The sequence below is a fragment of the Euprymna scolopes genome, chromosome 4, assembly GCF_053919585.1.
Source record: "Euprymna scolopes isolate OS-2025 chromosome 4, ASM5391958v1, whole genome shotgun sequence".
NCBI lineage: Eukaryota > Metazoa > Mollusca > Cephalopoda > Sepiida > Sepiolidae > Euprymna > Euprymna scolopes.
In genome coordinates this window covers 66,922,163-66,938,694 of record NC_136485.1, presented here as the reverse complement: position 1 = coordinate 66,938,694, position 16,532 = coordinate 66,922,163, and the positions used below count along the sequence as shown (strand labels likewise).

The 16,532-nt window shown below is 31.0% G+C and overlaps 1 protein-coding gene across 2 annotated transcripts in view; it reads left to right on the top strand.

The window, feature by feature from the left end:
• LOC145268167 (serine/threonine-protein kinase mTOR-like) overlaps nt 1-16,532 on the top strand; it is a 223,826-nt gene that overhangs the window by 117,862 nt on the left and 89,432 nt on the right. For both annotated transcript variants that reach the window (XM_080123389.1, XM_080123381.1), the window contains exons 25-30: nt 866-1,121; nt 2,893-3,033; nt 4,512-4,654; nt 6,397-6,559; nt 10,428-10,561; nt 14,447-14,525. In XM_080123389.1, the coding sequence (XP_079979515.1) occupies nt 866-1,121; nt 2,893-3,033; nt 4,512-4,654; nt 6,397-6,559; nt 10,428-10,561; nt 14,447-14,525 (916 nt within the window). The remainder of the gene's footprint in view (nt 1-865; nt 1,122-2,892; nt 3,034-4,511; nt 4,655-6,396; nt 6,560-10,427; nt 10,562-14,446; nt 14,526-16,532) is intronic.

The window sequence follows — 16,532 nt, the reverse complement described above, 5'->3', positions numbered from 1 at the left end:
TATTTATTATTATAGTCAATAATCTCTATTGATTATTATATTGTACCAATATATAACTATTTCAAAAATTAAAAATAATTGAAACCAAAACATACAACTTTCCAGCCTCATTCCTTAGCCTCTGACACATACCCATATAAATAGTTAAAAAATGGCGTTGTTTAACCTATGAATGTAGATTTGCGCATGCAAACAGGTTTAATCGACTACTCCTGCCAAGGTCAACTTTTTTCTTTTCAATATTTACCTCTTAGCAACAATTGAAAGTGTACTACAAATCCAAATACCTTTTATATATCAAATTTCAACTTCATAGACCAAATATTCAGAGAGGAGTTTGGTAGAGACTTTTCGCGTGCACAAACACACACTAAAGGTGTTTTATTTATTTATATATATATATATATATATATATACATATATATTTCTGTGTGCTAGAACGTTTTTATCTTAAATTCTCGCAATTATACAAAATGTAGAAAGTATGCATAAATAGAATTTAAAGTAATAGTGAAATAAAACCAATCATCTTATAAATCATAAAAAAATAAATAATTAACGCTCGTTTTTCAAAGGAATATGCAAATTAGTTAACCTCAGGTAGTTGCTCGCATATCCATGACTGAGTGTATTTAAAAGTTTGTTTTAATAATTTGTAAATAGAAAAAAGGTAGGCTTTTAATGTCGATGTCAGCAAGAACAAAAATTCAACTTTATAGGAATATAGCTTTGGATAGGCAATTTCTTTTTTATTTTTTCATCACAGATCACTAAATTGACTGGTTTACAACAAGGAATTTAGATGTTTATTAAATGTTCAATTTATTTGTATGAATTTGACAAAAGTATGTTTGTTTGGTTTCAGAATGGCATTGGAAACGGTTGATGTGTTCACCGAAGATTTGGACATGACTGATTTTGCTTCTCGCTTGGTCCATTCTTTTGTCCGCACCATTGAGTCAACCCCAGAGTTGATACCCACAACAATGGACACTATGTGCTCCATGATGCTTCAGTTGGGACAAAAGTTTTTACTTTTTGTTCCGATGGTCAGCAAAACAGTAGCGAGGCATAAAATTAGCCATCAGAAATTTGAAGTTATTCATGCCAAGATCACGAAGGTAGGTTTCAAAATCTATTTTATATTCTTCTCTCTACTGCATGTAATATTTGGTCCTTGGACCTGTAAGAAATTAGCAAGAAGTAGCTAACAATTTTTTTTTTTTTTTTTTTAAATAATAATGCCTTAACCTTTTGGATGGCTTGTTATGGAACTTTATTGGAAAGACATTGTTTTTTAATATTATATTGCCATTAAGGCATGAAAATTGTTAAACAAAATGTTTTTACTATAGGCTTTAAAAATAAAGGTACAAGATTCAATTTGAAATTTATTTATCTTCAAAGTGCACTTTTATAAATTTTACAAAGTAAGGTATAAAAATTTAATTTAAATTGAATCAAAATACTACCTTGAATTTATTTTATGTAATGTACATTCTGTTGCACTTTTAAAAAAAAAATCATTGGAAATTTTGTATCTATATCATTAATTGCTAGATAAAAGATGTTTTTCAAGTGCAACAAAATGTACATTACATAAAATAAATCCAAGGTAATTTTTTGATTCAATTTCAATTAAATTTTTATACCTTACTTTGTAAAATTTATAAAAGTGCACTTTGAAGTTAAATTTCAAATTGAATCTTGTACCTTTATTTTTAAAGCCTATAGTAAAAACATTTTGTTTAACAATTTTCATGCCTTGGATAAAATGCTTTTCTAACTTGTATCTTATCTTTTTAAGATTATATTTTAAAACTCTCCTTCTCTATTTCAGTTTGTATTTCTCCTCATACCACAACTCATTTTTGCAACCTCCTCTTTGTATTATTACAGGTCTAAATATTCTCTGTTTCAGTTTGTATTTCTCCTCACACCACAACTCATTTTTTACAACCCCCTCTTTGTAATACAGGTCAGAATTGATTGAGATTGTCGGACTGACTTCCTCATCTTGGTTGTTATAGTCAAAACGTTTCGGCCGTTTTGTCCTCCGGCCTTCATCAGGTGTTTTGTATCAAATTGTGACTATAACAACCAAGATGAGGAATTCAGTCCGACAATCTCAATCAATGAAAACACCTCATCTCAAAAATACAGACAATTACAGGTTGGAATAATGAGAAAATCTGAATTTTTTTTAACAAAAACTTTAAAATAACTTTTTAGATTAAATTTTTTTAAAACTTCTTTCAGAATAGAAAATCTTTAAAATTAAATAAGGAACATATTTTATACAGGTTTCATTAACAAATATTCAGTATATAACGAGAAAAATAGAGATGAAAATTTCAAAAGGAGTGTATAACTGGTTACGGTCATTAGTAGTCCTCACCAGCGAAAGTCTTTGTTATTCTATTATTTAAAACATTTTGTGTCCTGCTCTTTCGCACGAGGACTAATTATTATGTTGCTATATGTAATGATTAATATGTAATGATTAGGGCTAGGACAACAGCATATTCTTTTCATTGTTTTAACTCTCAAGTGTGTATCCATTGGTCTTATATGCTTTTATATAGAGTGATGTGGTTCTCGGTTGATTAACTCTGTCGGAAATATACTCTAGAGTCAAAACAATGAAAAGAATATGTTGTTGTGATAGCCCTAGTAATGATTAATTTTCATGAAAATTTGTGAGTAATAGTAAATAGTAATACAATTGATGCAGTTAATTACAGACCTGCTAGTTTAAACATCATTGATCTTTATGGGGGGAAAAAACTGGCATAGTTTAAATAAAAAGCCGGGAAACATTGAGTAGGAAAAACTAGTTATATTGGCACAATAATCAAGTAAATTGATTTTATTTGGTCGTCTTTCTTATAGGGTGGTGGAATTGGAGATGAAGATTCTGATGGTCTTCTGAGCAGACGCCGCCAGAAAAAGAGACGTGACTCAAATACAGAAAATGCATCTGAGCCTCCAATAAGTAAAAAGCTACATGTATTCTTTAGCAATTTGCAAAAGGTGAGCCCAATAAATCTGTTTTCTTTTTTTTTATTTCATTTGTTTAATTTCTTTTTTATTTTTTTCAAAATAGTGTCAGGTTTAATAGAAAGTGGATCTTACTTTTACTTTCAGCATCATCGTTACTCATTTCTCTTATTTTGTCCTTTAGTCCTCACATTTCATGAGTGATGTTTCTGACAAATGGGAAATAATTGCTATTTTCTGGGTCAGAATCTAACCCTTTAACATTTATAGTTAGCTAGTTTTTGTCCTTCAAGTAATATTAAAAAAAAAAAAAAAATTTGATACCTCCTTACATCAAGTGATTTCATGCCTTGTCTGGAGTAATTTTTATGTATAAAAAAAAAAAAACTCCATGAAAGTTATTTAATGTATAAACAAATTTTCGTAGCTAATTTTAATTTTTTTTGTAATCATATTCACTCCAAACAAGGCATATTGCCACTTAGATGTAAAATGCTACTATCTGAGACCATGTTTACTGGGGCACTATGTAGGGTATTGAGAAACAAGATGTCTGTTTGCATTACATTTAAATTTCAACATGTTACTACAGTCATGCAAACAGGAAGGGGAATTCCTAAGTCTAACAGTTGGAGGAAAGAAACTACTAGTGATTGAGACAGTGGTGGATCATCGACCCAGATGTAAAAATATAATAAAGACAGCTGGATTTAAGAAATTTGTAAAATAGATTTTTACTATATATGAAAATATGTGTAGATTTTTTACACATCTATGTACATTCTCAAATAGTGTGATTGAAATTGTTGTCCAGCATGAGGACAACGTGGGTCTGCAAAGGTTCGTGTTGAAGTTGTCCATGTTAATTTATGACTTGATTAACAATGCTGTAGGTTTAACGATTAATGTAGATGATAATAAAGAATAACATAATTAGAATTTCTACTTTCTCATAGCTGATGGAACAGGAACAATTTTCCCCTGGTAGACTAAGTATACAAGGAGCTCAGTTCAAAGTTCTGTGTAGGTTCTCAAGTTCAAGAAAATGTATTTGTATAAGGCTGGATGTTACATTGGCTAAATTATTGTGAAAAAAAAATAATGGTACTTATGCAGAATACAGACTATGCTGAGAGAACATTATTTAGAAATACATTCTTAATATGAGGGGGGCAGGGGCTTTTTTTTTTTTTTTTTTTTTTTTTTTTTTACTTATTCTATACTTTCACCTTACAATTTAAAAAATTTAAGGTTGAAAATTCTATCTAAAAAAAAATAATAGCATGGTCCGTATTAAGTTTCAAAATAACAGCCCATATGAGAATAATAGTTTAAATAATACAAATTATTATTCTTCATCCCAACAATTCTAAAACATGAACTTTAATTTATTTTATTTTTTATTTAATTTGAATGATATTTTGAATGATATTGGTTTTTAATCCCAGAACTAAAATTATCAGCTTTGTTTTTGTTTTGATGAAATGATTTATTTATTTTATTTTTCAAAGGTTCTCACCCCAGCTCGACGAGTGTCTAAAGAAGACTGGAATGAGTGGTTACGCCAGTTGAACATTGAGCTCCTTAAGGAGTCCCCAGTGCCATCACTACGTTCATGCTGGGCTCTGGCTCAGGTTCATAACCAGCTCGCTAGGTAATTATCAGGAATTAGAGTTCTGTTTTTTAGTAGAATTCTGCTTATTAAATCCAGGAAAAAAAAAACTGTGTTTCCACTTAAATCGCTAGAGCGTCTCATGCATACGAGTTACCCACTTTTTTATCAAAATTCGTTTTTTCTTTTCTATGAGAAAAAGCTGATTTACTTTTTTGTACTCCTTACCAGTCCAGTGAGTGACATCACCAAATTTGGCTGTTCTGGATGCCGATTGGTCATTCAGTATCTGGCAGTCAATCTGGCGAAGGCCCTGGGTATTGAAAGGTCCTCTCTGACAAATCATCATTTCCTCCCACATTGTGAAAAGATTAAAAGAGGAGATTGTCTGCCACTGGTCACCAAAGTCTGTATCATTGGTGAGCAAAGGTTATTTCAAGCCAAAACAAGAAAGAATAACACCTGACTGGTGTTTTTGGATAAAGTAACAATAATTATTCATTGAAAAATTATGCACTCTGATTCTTCACATGTTTTAACTTAGGCTCTTAATATTCGTGTTTGAATGGCACTTTTGTGTAAAGCCTAGTAGATTTTTCAAGTTTAGTGATTTCAACCTTTAGTCCTAGGGTTAATCTCTTAATGGCATGAAGTATGGCAAATGCAAAGCGAATTTGAGTGTTTTTTTTTTGTCCCAAGTGTAGCGATTTCAATCTTATGTCTGAGGGTTAGTCTCTCAATGGCGTGGAGTCTGGCCGGCTAGCATAGTGGAGTCTGGGCAATTTTCAAGTTTGTCATTTCAACCTAATCTGAGAGTCAGTCTCTCAGCTATGTGGACTCCAGTGGGGAGAGGAGAGTGAGTCAATCCCCTCCTGCTACCATGATAGGGGATTTCCTCCTTCTCTTTGGGTAGGTCTCCCAAAATCACAAATGTATTTGCTTAATTGGCATTAAGCACAAACCTTCCTTCAATTTCTTATCAAAGTTTCAACCTCGAAAAAGGGTTTATTGGTGTTAATTTGATTAACAATTCTGTCTTATCTACAGTGAGATGTATGTGGTCCCTTTTCTCAGCTCTGGTAATCAGTTCACCTACTTGACACCTTTAGAAAGCTAGGTTAGCAGCATCCTGTTTGAGATGTCTGTCAACATTCTGGTTACAGCAATAATAATAATAATAATAATAATAATAAAAAAAAACCCAGATAGCCACATCTTTCCCCAAGATGGCAAGACCACTCTTATTGAAGAAGTGCAATACGGTCAAATACAGGGCAATTAATTTTTATCAATGTCAACCAATTTTTATTTCACAAATTCTTGGGAAAGTGAATTCATTATCAAATCAGTATTTTTCATGACCCAGAATGACTAAAAGGCCCTCCTTGAAGAAGAAACAAAATATTTTGTTATCAATCTCGGTTTTTATGACCCCTACAAGCATTTAACAGTTTCAACCTTTTCTTTCTTTCCTCCTTTTTGTTTAAATTCTGTCATTTGTCTTCATGGCATAATAACCCTTTTTAATCCGTCAACATTGTCACATTTTTATGATGGTTCTTTGTTAATTTTGCCATGAAGTTACTTTAAAAAAGCTACCATCTTTATATAAAAAACTTTAAAAACTTTGTATTTGTCAGTAGTTACTTTACTTTGGAACAAAAAAATATGAGGAAAAGGAAATAGCATGGTTTTTTTTAATAAATAGAAATTCATCTATTTGAAGCGTATTTTATGTTTTGAGGTTTTAAAAAAAATGTTTTGTTTTTTTTTTAATTTCCCAGAGATTTACTCAACCCTGCCTTTGTGTCCTGCTGGACAAACCTCAGTGAGAGTCAACAGGATGAACTAGTGCAGTGTCTTGAGAATGCTTTGAATTCCCAGGAAATCCCTGAAGTGACCCAAACTCTACTCAATCTTGCAGAGTTTGTAGAACACTGTGATAAGGTAAGTATATTTGCCCTCTTCTGCTGTCCACTCTAGTGATAGAAAACTCAAATGTTATTTACATGATTTATGGAGAAAGGTAGGGGAGGGAGAAGGCTAAGGGGGAATTTAGTGGAAAAAAGTCATGATTACTTATTAGACATTTATGACTCAAAAATAACTTGAGAAGTTCAGTGAATGGGTATTGAGTTGCAAATTTGAGAATGGGGAAAAATATGACTTGTATCTAATTCATTTGTAAAAGGAAAGGGTATAATAAAGTTTTTATTGTACTTTGTTTAAATTGGATTAAAAGGGGAAAATGGTATGTACCATGTCAGGATGCACATAATTTATATTAGCATTTGTCCAAAATGATGTTTGTTTCTACTAGAATTGGTAGACACTTAGTCAAATAATATAAATTTCGATTTTACATTTGTAATCTAGTTTAAATGTACTGTTTTGTAAATACTATGAAAATAATATTTGTAGTTATTATTCATAATAATAATAGTTTTTAATAGTTATTATTCTTTAATAAGCTTCGATAAAAAAACAAAACAAAACATATTTTGCTTGACATAATACAAGTGAAATCAAAGATGTAAATTTCCTAAACTTTTACTTTTTTTTAAGCAAAAACAGATTATTGCTTAAAATTGCTAGTGCCTCCCATGGATGAAATCTGTTTTTTATTTTTTTTTTGTCTTTCAATAAAAAACGATTTCTGCCAAATTGCTACAGTCTTAACTCCTTATTTTTCACTTGATTTCTGTTTTTCTACTTTCTTGCTTTTTTTTTTCCCCCCTATTTTTTCCTCTTTCCCCTCGTCTTGTTTTGCCATACTTTCCTTTCCCATCTTATGACAGTTCTCTTTGAAAACTGAAAAGATTAATTTTGGCATGAAGGTTAAGACTTCAAACAATTCATGGTAAAGGTGATTTTGATGACTTTTCGTTCAAAGAATGATTTGTCTCTTTCCTTTCACAGCCATACTTGATGTCTTGTTTTTACTTATTGCTTTTTTTTTTTTGCGCTGCCCTCCAGTCACATGCAACCTGAAATTTCAATTTCAGCTTCTGTTGCCACTGTCTACTCATCTCCCTCATCTATTTATAATAAACATAGATTAAAATAGTATTAATTTAGCTTAATATAATACAGACTAAATGTAAAAGAAAATAGAATACTAAATCATAAGAAACTATCACTTGAGGGCATTTTTATTCAAAAGATATGGGAAAGGAACAATCGAATGTTACCATCATCCGTGATTCAGTTATATATGGAACATGGCTGATCTGTCATCTAATGATTATATTATGACTTCCATTTCCTATGAACTCTGGATCGTTTGAAAAACAAGCAAATAATTGTATGATTTGCCTTTGGAAAGGGATGTTATTTTTTAAGTATTAGGACAAATATGTATAAATATACACAAGTAACACAATCTCTTCTACATTTTATTGTTACGGTTTTATTCTTGCTTTATATAATTGTATTTTCAAATTGCTGATCCCCAAAATACTAGGTCACGTGTTATTTGTTTTTTGTATTTGCTGAAAAAAATCTCATGAAATTATCCATGTCCTTAAAAAAAAATAAAGCAAACAGTGAAAGATTTTTCTTATTGTCACTCAGACTTAGGGTTAGTGGTAGTGTTATGGAAGGGTATGTGTTTTTTATGACTTTTAAGTTAACATAAATTGAAATTATATTTTTGTTTGTATTCAATAGTGTTACACGTTTCTGCATGGCACATTGTTCCGCATTAAGATTTATGTCAATATGTCCGTAAGTCGTAAAAAGTACTTCCTTTGCCATTCAACTCTGACTTAAGCTCAGTAGTAATAAAAAAATTAATTTCATGAGGCAGTACACTTTTTGATCAAATATCGAAAAAAAATGTGACCTAGTAAAAAAAAAATGGGGACCTGTAATTGGTACTGCGATATTACCAGAGTATTTTCTTAAATTTACCACGTATGGGACTAAACTTCAGTATAATATTTTCTACAAAACACAATGCTTCAAGTAAATTACACTACTCTTACACGTATCCAAGGCAATGCGGAAAACCTAGAGGAAGACCTCTGATCTGTGGTGGAATGGGGACAAAAATGGGTGGTCAAATTTAATGCTGGTAAGACTAAACTCCTTTCCTTTAGTAACTACAAGAAACCTTCTCCACTACTAATAGCCATGACTAATGATACATTACCTGAAAGTATTTTGTTCAAACTCCTCGGCTTAATGTTCATGAGGAACATGAGTTGGAATAGATACATTGAGTGCATTACTTGAGAGTATCCTATACATTTACAAGGCTACCTTTTGCCCATGTATGGAGTATTGTTGCCACATTTTGGCTGGTGCATTTGCTACTAGTCTCTTCCTCTTAGACAGGGTTCAAAAGAGAGTTGCCAAACTAATAGGTCCCGTACTATCAGCTAGGCTTCAACTGCTGTCCCCTCGACGAAATGTTGCATTCCTCTGCCTGTTTTACAATTACTTAAAAAAAAAAAAAATTTTTTTATTACATTTTCACCCCAAACAAGGCACAGTACCACTTTGATGTAAGTGCTACTATCAGGGGCATAAGTTGCTGGGATTACTATGTAGAGAGTTGAGCAGCAAGATATCTGTTCACATTACACTTGAACTTCTGCATGTCAGTACAGTTGGGGAAGCAGGAACCCGAAAGGGAATTCCAAAGTCTAGCAGTTCTGGGGAAGAAACTATTAGAGTAGAAAGCTTTCTCACATATAGGCATTTCTCCTGTGTAGAGGGTGAGACTTTGCTGCTTGTCGGGGTTATTTATGTCAAGGGGGTACAGGAGCTTGTAGTTAGTCGGAGCATCCACCATTAATATACTTGTAGAACAGGCAAAGAGATGTAGCATTTCGTTGATGAGACAGAGGTTGAAGAGATAACAGTTCAACCTATCAGGTTGGTGACTCTCTTTTGAACCCTGTTCAAGAGTGAGAGACTAATAGCCCAAATGTGGCAACAATACTCCATATATGGGCGAATGGTGGCCTTGTAGAGGTATAGGATATTTCAGGTGTAAATAACTTTCTAGCACAGTAGAGAGAGCCCACCTTCTTCGTAGCGGCCTTCATTCGTTTTCCCCTCATGCCTGTTATAGAGCATGGTGTTGTCAGCAAATGTGCCCATCTCAGACTATTTTATCAGGGAGGTCATTTATGAATATCAAGATTAATAAAGGTCCAAGGATCTACCCTGATATATATATATATATATATATATATATATATATATATATATATATAGTTTACATGTATGACCATCGAGGACAACCTGGATTATTCTCTTATTTAAGAAGGATTTAATTATGTTAAGTATCTGTCTAGTAATACCAATGGTAGGTGCTCTGAATTACAAGCCCTTGTACTCCCAACAAACTCGACAAGCAGCAAGATCCCACCCCCTACACAGTAGAAATCCCTAAATATAAGAAAGCCTTCTACTCTAATAGTTTCTTTTCTAGGACTGCTAGACTTTCAAATTCCTTTCGGATCTCTGTTTCCCTGACTGTACTGACATGCAAAACTTCAAGTGTAATGTTATCAGACATCTTGCTGCTCAGCTCCCTACATAGTACCCTTACAATTATGTCCTAGAAAGTAGCACCTACATCAAAGTGGCACTGTCTTGTTTGGGATGAAAATGCAATTAAAAAAAAACTCAACTTTTTTTTTTTTTTTTTTAAATTTTATTAATCTTTTTACTTCTAAAATCCTTAAATTTTCTTTTTAACATTGATTTTGTCTTGTTTTTCATCATGTAGAAGTTTTATACTTTTTTTTAGGTGTTTTCTTAATTCTAAAATGAATTTAATATTCTTTTTTCTCATTTCAAGGGACCTTTGCCACTTGAACTCAGAATTCTCTCTCAGAGAGCAATGCGTTGTAGGGCTTATGCAAAAGCTTTGCATTATAAAGAGGATGAATTCCACCGTGCACAGACCAGAGAGACTCTAGAAGCCCTCATCAGGTAAACTGCTTGTATTTGATATTTGGATAATTTGGATCCCTCAGACTACTCTTATCACAAGTATTATTTTCACAATGTTTGGGTCGATATAACCTCCAACCTTCTACAGGTATGTCTTGTTGAACTTGGGGAATCTGTATGGAATTTCAAACAGAACCCTTTATGTAATCCACAGGTGGAGCATGCTCTCATTCCATCAGTCATGACCAGATAGAAGTCCTAAGTAATTTGCAATTATATTTTGAGTGTTGCTAGCACTTAGAATTGAATCTTCAATCTCTAGAAGAGTGTAAATTTACAACTGAATCTTACCAAATATTTTATCCACTATGCCATGAGGAATCCAAATAATCCGAATCATCAATCCTCATCTCAAAAATTAAAAAAACGTTTTTGATATTGTTTCTCACATTCATTTTTACAAGAATAAACTGTATGCACAGTTGAGCATGTGTTCCTCTGCACTTGTGCAGGGTTTGCACAGGCTTGAAATGGCTTTAAATTTTAAGCTTTGTCTTGAAAAGGCCTTATTTCTATTATTACCTTGAAAAGACCTTAAAAATATGGGAAATATCTTGAAAATCATTTATTTTCAGGAAAAATTTGTATTGGAATATTGAAAATAGAATTGAAATAAATACTATTAAAATATTTTTTCAATATTATGAACAAAATTGGAATAAATACATTCTTTGGAACTTGGCATCATATTACTTATGGTATTGTTGATGCAAGAGTTATGTCCCTTTATCATGAAACTACTTGATGTTATCTATATACTTTATGGATGTAGCCAAAGTGAAATTAAAAATCAAAGTTTTAAATATTAATTAAAATACTATTTGTTTTTTTTGGTTTATTATGCCATTCTTTATATATCCAATTTTGTCTTGAAAACTTGAATTTTGTCTGGAGAAAACCTTAAAACAAACATTAAAAATTGGTATGAACCCTGTAGTGTGTCGTTATAGAAAACTGTACCAGATGTCTATTTCACCTTATTTTCAGTTGAGAAGATGTAAACTTACGATGCAGATAGTGTTCAGACATAATAGATTCATAGTGACATCCAAATTTTAAAAAATATTTAACACAAGAAAATATTAATGTATACTTTTTAATTTGAACCCTGTACAGAAAGTTCTTGCTAGATAAACTTTCTTCAGGAAAATCTTTTCAAATTTCGAATGTTCTAGTCAAACTCGAGAATTTGTGCAAAATTTTGAACTGAACATTTTATTCCATGAATGTATATTGTTCCCAACCACGACTGGATAGAAGTGTTAATTATTATGTCATTCTTAGTTATTAGCAACTGTAGTAATGGTTTAAACCTTTAACCCTCCAGAAGACTATCACTGAGAAATGTTAGTTAACTAATGCTTATAACCATTAAGTCATATGTCCATGTGAACAAATATGTGGATTAAATTTTAAAAATTCAGTTCAAAATTCCAGGCAGGTTCCCGAGTTTGACATGAAGTTCTCCAAGCTTAAAAAAGATACTCCTGAAGATTGACTATTACATCAGCTAAACCATTATGAACACAACTAAGATGGGAATTGAAAAAAAAAAATATTAGCATTAAAAAAAATAAATAAATCGCATGTCACCAAAAATGGTAACCTGATTTAAAGTAAACAGACATCTTGCTGCTCAGCTCCCTACATAGTACCCTTACAAATTATGTCCCAGATAGTAGCCCCCTAGATCAAAGTAGCACTGTGCCTTGTTTGAGGTGAATGAGAGTTGGAAGAAGGCATATTACGGAGACAGACGTGTGTGACAGACTGTTCATTAGAAAAACCATGGGTGGAAAAGATCAAAGCTTTGAGACTGACTTTCAAACTAGAGGAAAAAAAGAATATCAATGACACGAGAGAAAGAATTCTACATTTATAAAAAAAGAAAAAAAAAAAAAAAAAAAAAAATTAAAATTTATTTACATTCAAATTTTATCAAAATAATCCCCAAAATAGTAGTTATCACCAGTTGAAATTAAAAGGGAATTTTCCAACTGCAAACTCTAAAACTTACTGGTTTGTAATCTATATATATATAAAAGGCAAAATGTGTGTTAGTGTGTGCACATTTTGTGTATGCCCGGCAAAGGCTCTTTAAGAGGGGGAGGGCGCCTAGGAAGGGGTCACTGTTTCTTAGAAAATTTTATATACTCTCTAGATTGTAATATCTCCAAATCATGAAATGAGGTTGTGTGTATCTTTAATTTGGGTTACTTTTACACACTGTTTTCGCAATTTTTTAAAATCTGCATGTTTGTTTAGGTTTTCTGTATATAAGCGAAACTGAATCCATAGAAAAGGCAGCGGCCTGTCGCTTGTGCTGGGGACGTTCAGAAAGCAATGAACTTTGATTAATGCGGCCGAAACCCATCATATCAGACACTTGCTATTCATTTGGACACTCATTTTTATGTGGAGCTGGTTTTCTCCAACATCTTGAGGGGAAACAAACAAAACTGGCTTGCAGTCAGCTAATTTCCCCTATAGCGTGATGTTTGACCTCATTAAATTTGCGCACCTGTCACATAACTTTGTAATCATTAAATTAAAACACTTTTCAGCTCATGTCCCGTCGTGGACGAGCGGTAGGATGTCAGGTTTTTTTTTCCTTTCTTTTCCGCCTTCGCGTCAAGGCTTCAGGTTCAAGCCTACCTCCTTACTAAAACTTTTTTTTTACACCGACAAACACCTGAACAATGCTGGATACCCATGCTAGTCTATGATATAAAGGGCAAAAATCTGTTTAAATGTATGTATGTATGCCTAAAACTTTTGACAGAGGCGACGGATTTTCACAAAATCTCTATCGTTTTGAAACTCGACACTTTTGGGTGACAAATATAAAAAAATTGGCTAAAAACATTAATTCCTTCGCCCTCAACTGGGCACTTTTCTACAGGGAGAGGTAACAAAAAATCATTCCTTCATGACAATTTAGCCAAACATGCATGCACAAAAATAGTTTTTTCTTGAATTAGTTAAGGTATAAAAAAAAAAAAAAAAAAAAAACTGACCTAATTTTGCTCATGTGATCATAGACCAATCGTTATAGTGGCAGTGTCATTATCTTAAGATTGCAAGTTTGAGCCAAATATCAGATATATTTTTTTATCGATTTTTAAAGTTTTAATAATGAAACAGGTTTTTCCATCATGTTCGCTGTTTTTTTTGTTTTTGCTTTTCCGATTTTTTAAGTTTTAACATTTAAACATTTCTTTTTCGTTCGCTTATTCTTTATTTTGCATCATATTTGCTGTTTTTGTTTTTCCGATTTAAAAAAAAAAATATTTAAACAGGATTATTACATTAAAACCTTATTTTTAAAATAAAAAAAAATATTTAAATAGGATTATTACGTTAAAACCTTATTTTTAAAATAAAAAAAAATATTTAAACAGGATTATTACGTTAAAACCTTATTTAAAAAAAAAAAAAATTTAAACAGGATTATTACATTAAAACCTTATTTTTAAAATAAAAAAAAATATTTAAACAGAATTATTACATTAAAACCTTATTTTTAAAATAATAAAAAAATTAAACAGGATTATTACGTTAAAACCTTATTTTCTATTTTGTTTTGATTTACTCATTCCACGCTCCCCACCACACCCTGAGCAATGCCGGGTACTCTCACTAGTGCCTAATAGAATGTGATGACTTTGTTTTCATTACTATCGCAGTGTTAGAACTGCTTTAGAAAGTGAAAAGAGGAATTATAAGCTTTCTCAAAGGAACTTATCCGTATCAGAAAATATAATGAACTAAACATACCACCACATAAAACAACACCCTTAAAAACTTTGCTCTTTTAATTATTTTGATTTATTTTTTTAAAGATAAATATTTGTTTGATTTCAGCATTAACAACAAATTACAACAACATGAAGCAGCAGCTGGTGTCCTTGAATATGCTAGGAAAAACCGTCTTGCTGATTTGGTAAGCAGTTTGCTCTATTTGTTGAGAAAGATATAGCAGCTTGCTTGAATTACTTGTTAAAAAATGCAATTTAAAACAAATTGTAAATTTGCTTTTCACTAAAATTGGATTTTAAAGTGTATCGCTAAAAGAAAATTGAGTATTTCTCACATCAAAGTAACCATTAATTATACTTTGATTTTATCATTTTTTTTTTGTTTGCTTTTACTATCGATCAGATGTTTTAATAAAAAATGAAATAATTTAAAATGAAATGTTAGAAATTCTATTTACAAAAATAAATTACTTTCATAAGAGTTCACCATAATGATTTCTTATAAATTTATGGTTTAAAAAAATTAAAAACATTTATGATTTAATTTTTAACATTTCACAAGTTTGATTGGTTTTATTGCAAAATTGATTTTTTTTAAATGCATATTCTTTCATTATGTTCTTTCATTGTATTCTTTTAATAATTAATTTTAAAACCTCTAAAAGAATGTAAATAAATGAAAATTTAATGACACTGAAAATGAGATGCATTATGGGAGGGATTATTATAAAATTGTGTTTCAGTTTAGCAGTATAAAAGAATCATATTGATTTATTTTTTTCCTTTTTAAGCATTAATTTCATCCAGAATTTACTTTCTGACAGATTAAAAGCTTTAAAAGTAACATTGAATTTCAAAGTATCACAATATTCTTATCGTGTCAACCATTTTGATCTTTTTTAATAATTGAAAAAAAAAAAAAAAATGGGATGACTTTATGATCCTTCGAAATTTGTAAGAATTAGTAAGCATTTAAACTCGAATAGAAAGTCATTTCTAGCTTTAAATTTTAGTATTTGTCCAGAATTCTCTCTGTATTAAAATAACAAAAATAAGGAAATATTTGTATGGTGGATGTACTCGTGACAGAAAGAAAATATTGTATTCTAAAAATCATGTAAATTGATCAAATAGTTTTATTTTTATAAATAAAATCATTTTGAGCGAATTTCAGTTCTTCCTATGTTTCCCTCTCCCCATGTAAAGAATAGCTTTATAAAATCTTGCAAATTTGAGTTATTTGAAATTACCGCTTTTCTCCCTTCAAACTGTTTTCAAGATGGCGTCGTAAGATCATCACTCATGGTTAATCCATAAAATTTGATTTTTTTTTATAAAAATAAAACTACTTGACCAATGTATTGATTTTTGGTGTATATTTTCTTTTCATCATGGGTATGTACATCATACAGGTTTTTCTTTACTTTTATTTTTTGATATAAGGAAAATTCTGCATAAGCACAAATTGTTTTTTTTTCTTTTTTTTTATAGCAAATCCTCATATTATCGGGGAAGCCTGATCTTGCCCAGTTTAAAATACACTTCAATATATTTTAATTCGTACTGATTTTGTATTACAGAGCCAATTCTCTATTGAATTTTATATTGTAAGTAATAACCAGTACTGATTTAAAAAGATTTAAAAAAATTACTTAGGCACTGTTAGCTAGAATCAAAACCAAAACTTTTAGCGCTCCAGCTACATTACCTAATGTGTTGGCAGATAGATTAGAAAGATTTAAAATTAAAGCACTTAAAACTTAAATTTGTGTTTGCACAAAACTAATAAAAATATGTCAAGTTGAAATGAACATTTTGCATTTCAACTTGCCAACAATATTCTGTATACGTTCTTGATCAATCCAAACAAAGATTTTACTTGTTATAAACCATTCTTGGTATATGATTACAATTACCTGTTAATTATATAGTGTTATGTGACCAGTAGTTTTTAGTGGTTAAATATTTTCATATAGAAAAGATGTATGTGTGTGTGTGTGACACACACACACACATACATCTGTTTTATTTATATAGATTAAACGTTAGTAACTATTTACATTAAATAGATTAAAACATTATCTTAACATTAGTTATAGTTTCATAACAATGTAGTTCAATTAAAAATTTAATGACCAAACAATATTAACAACCTGTAGATACATCTAGTTAAGATTCCATTCACGTTCTTA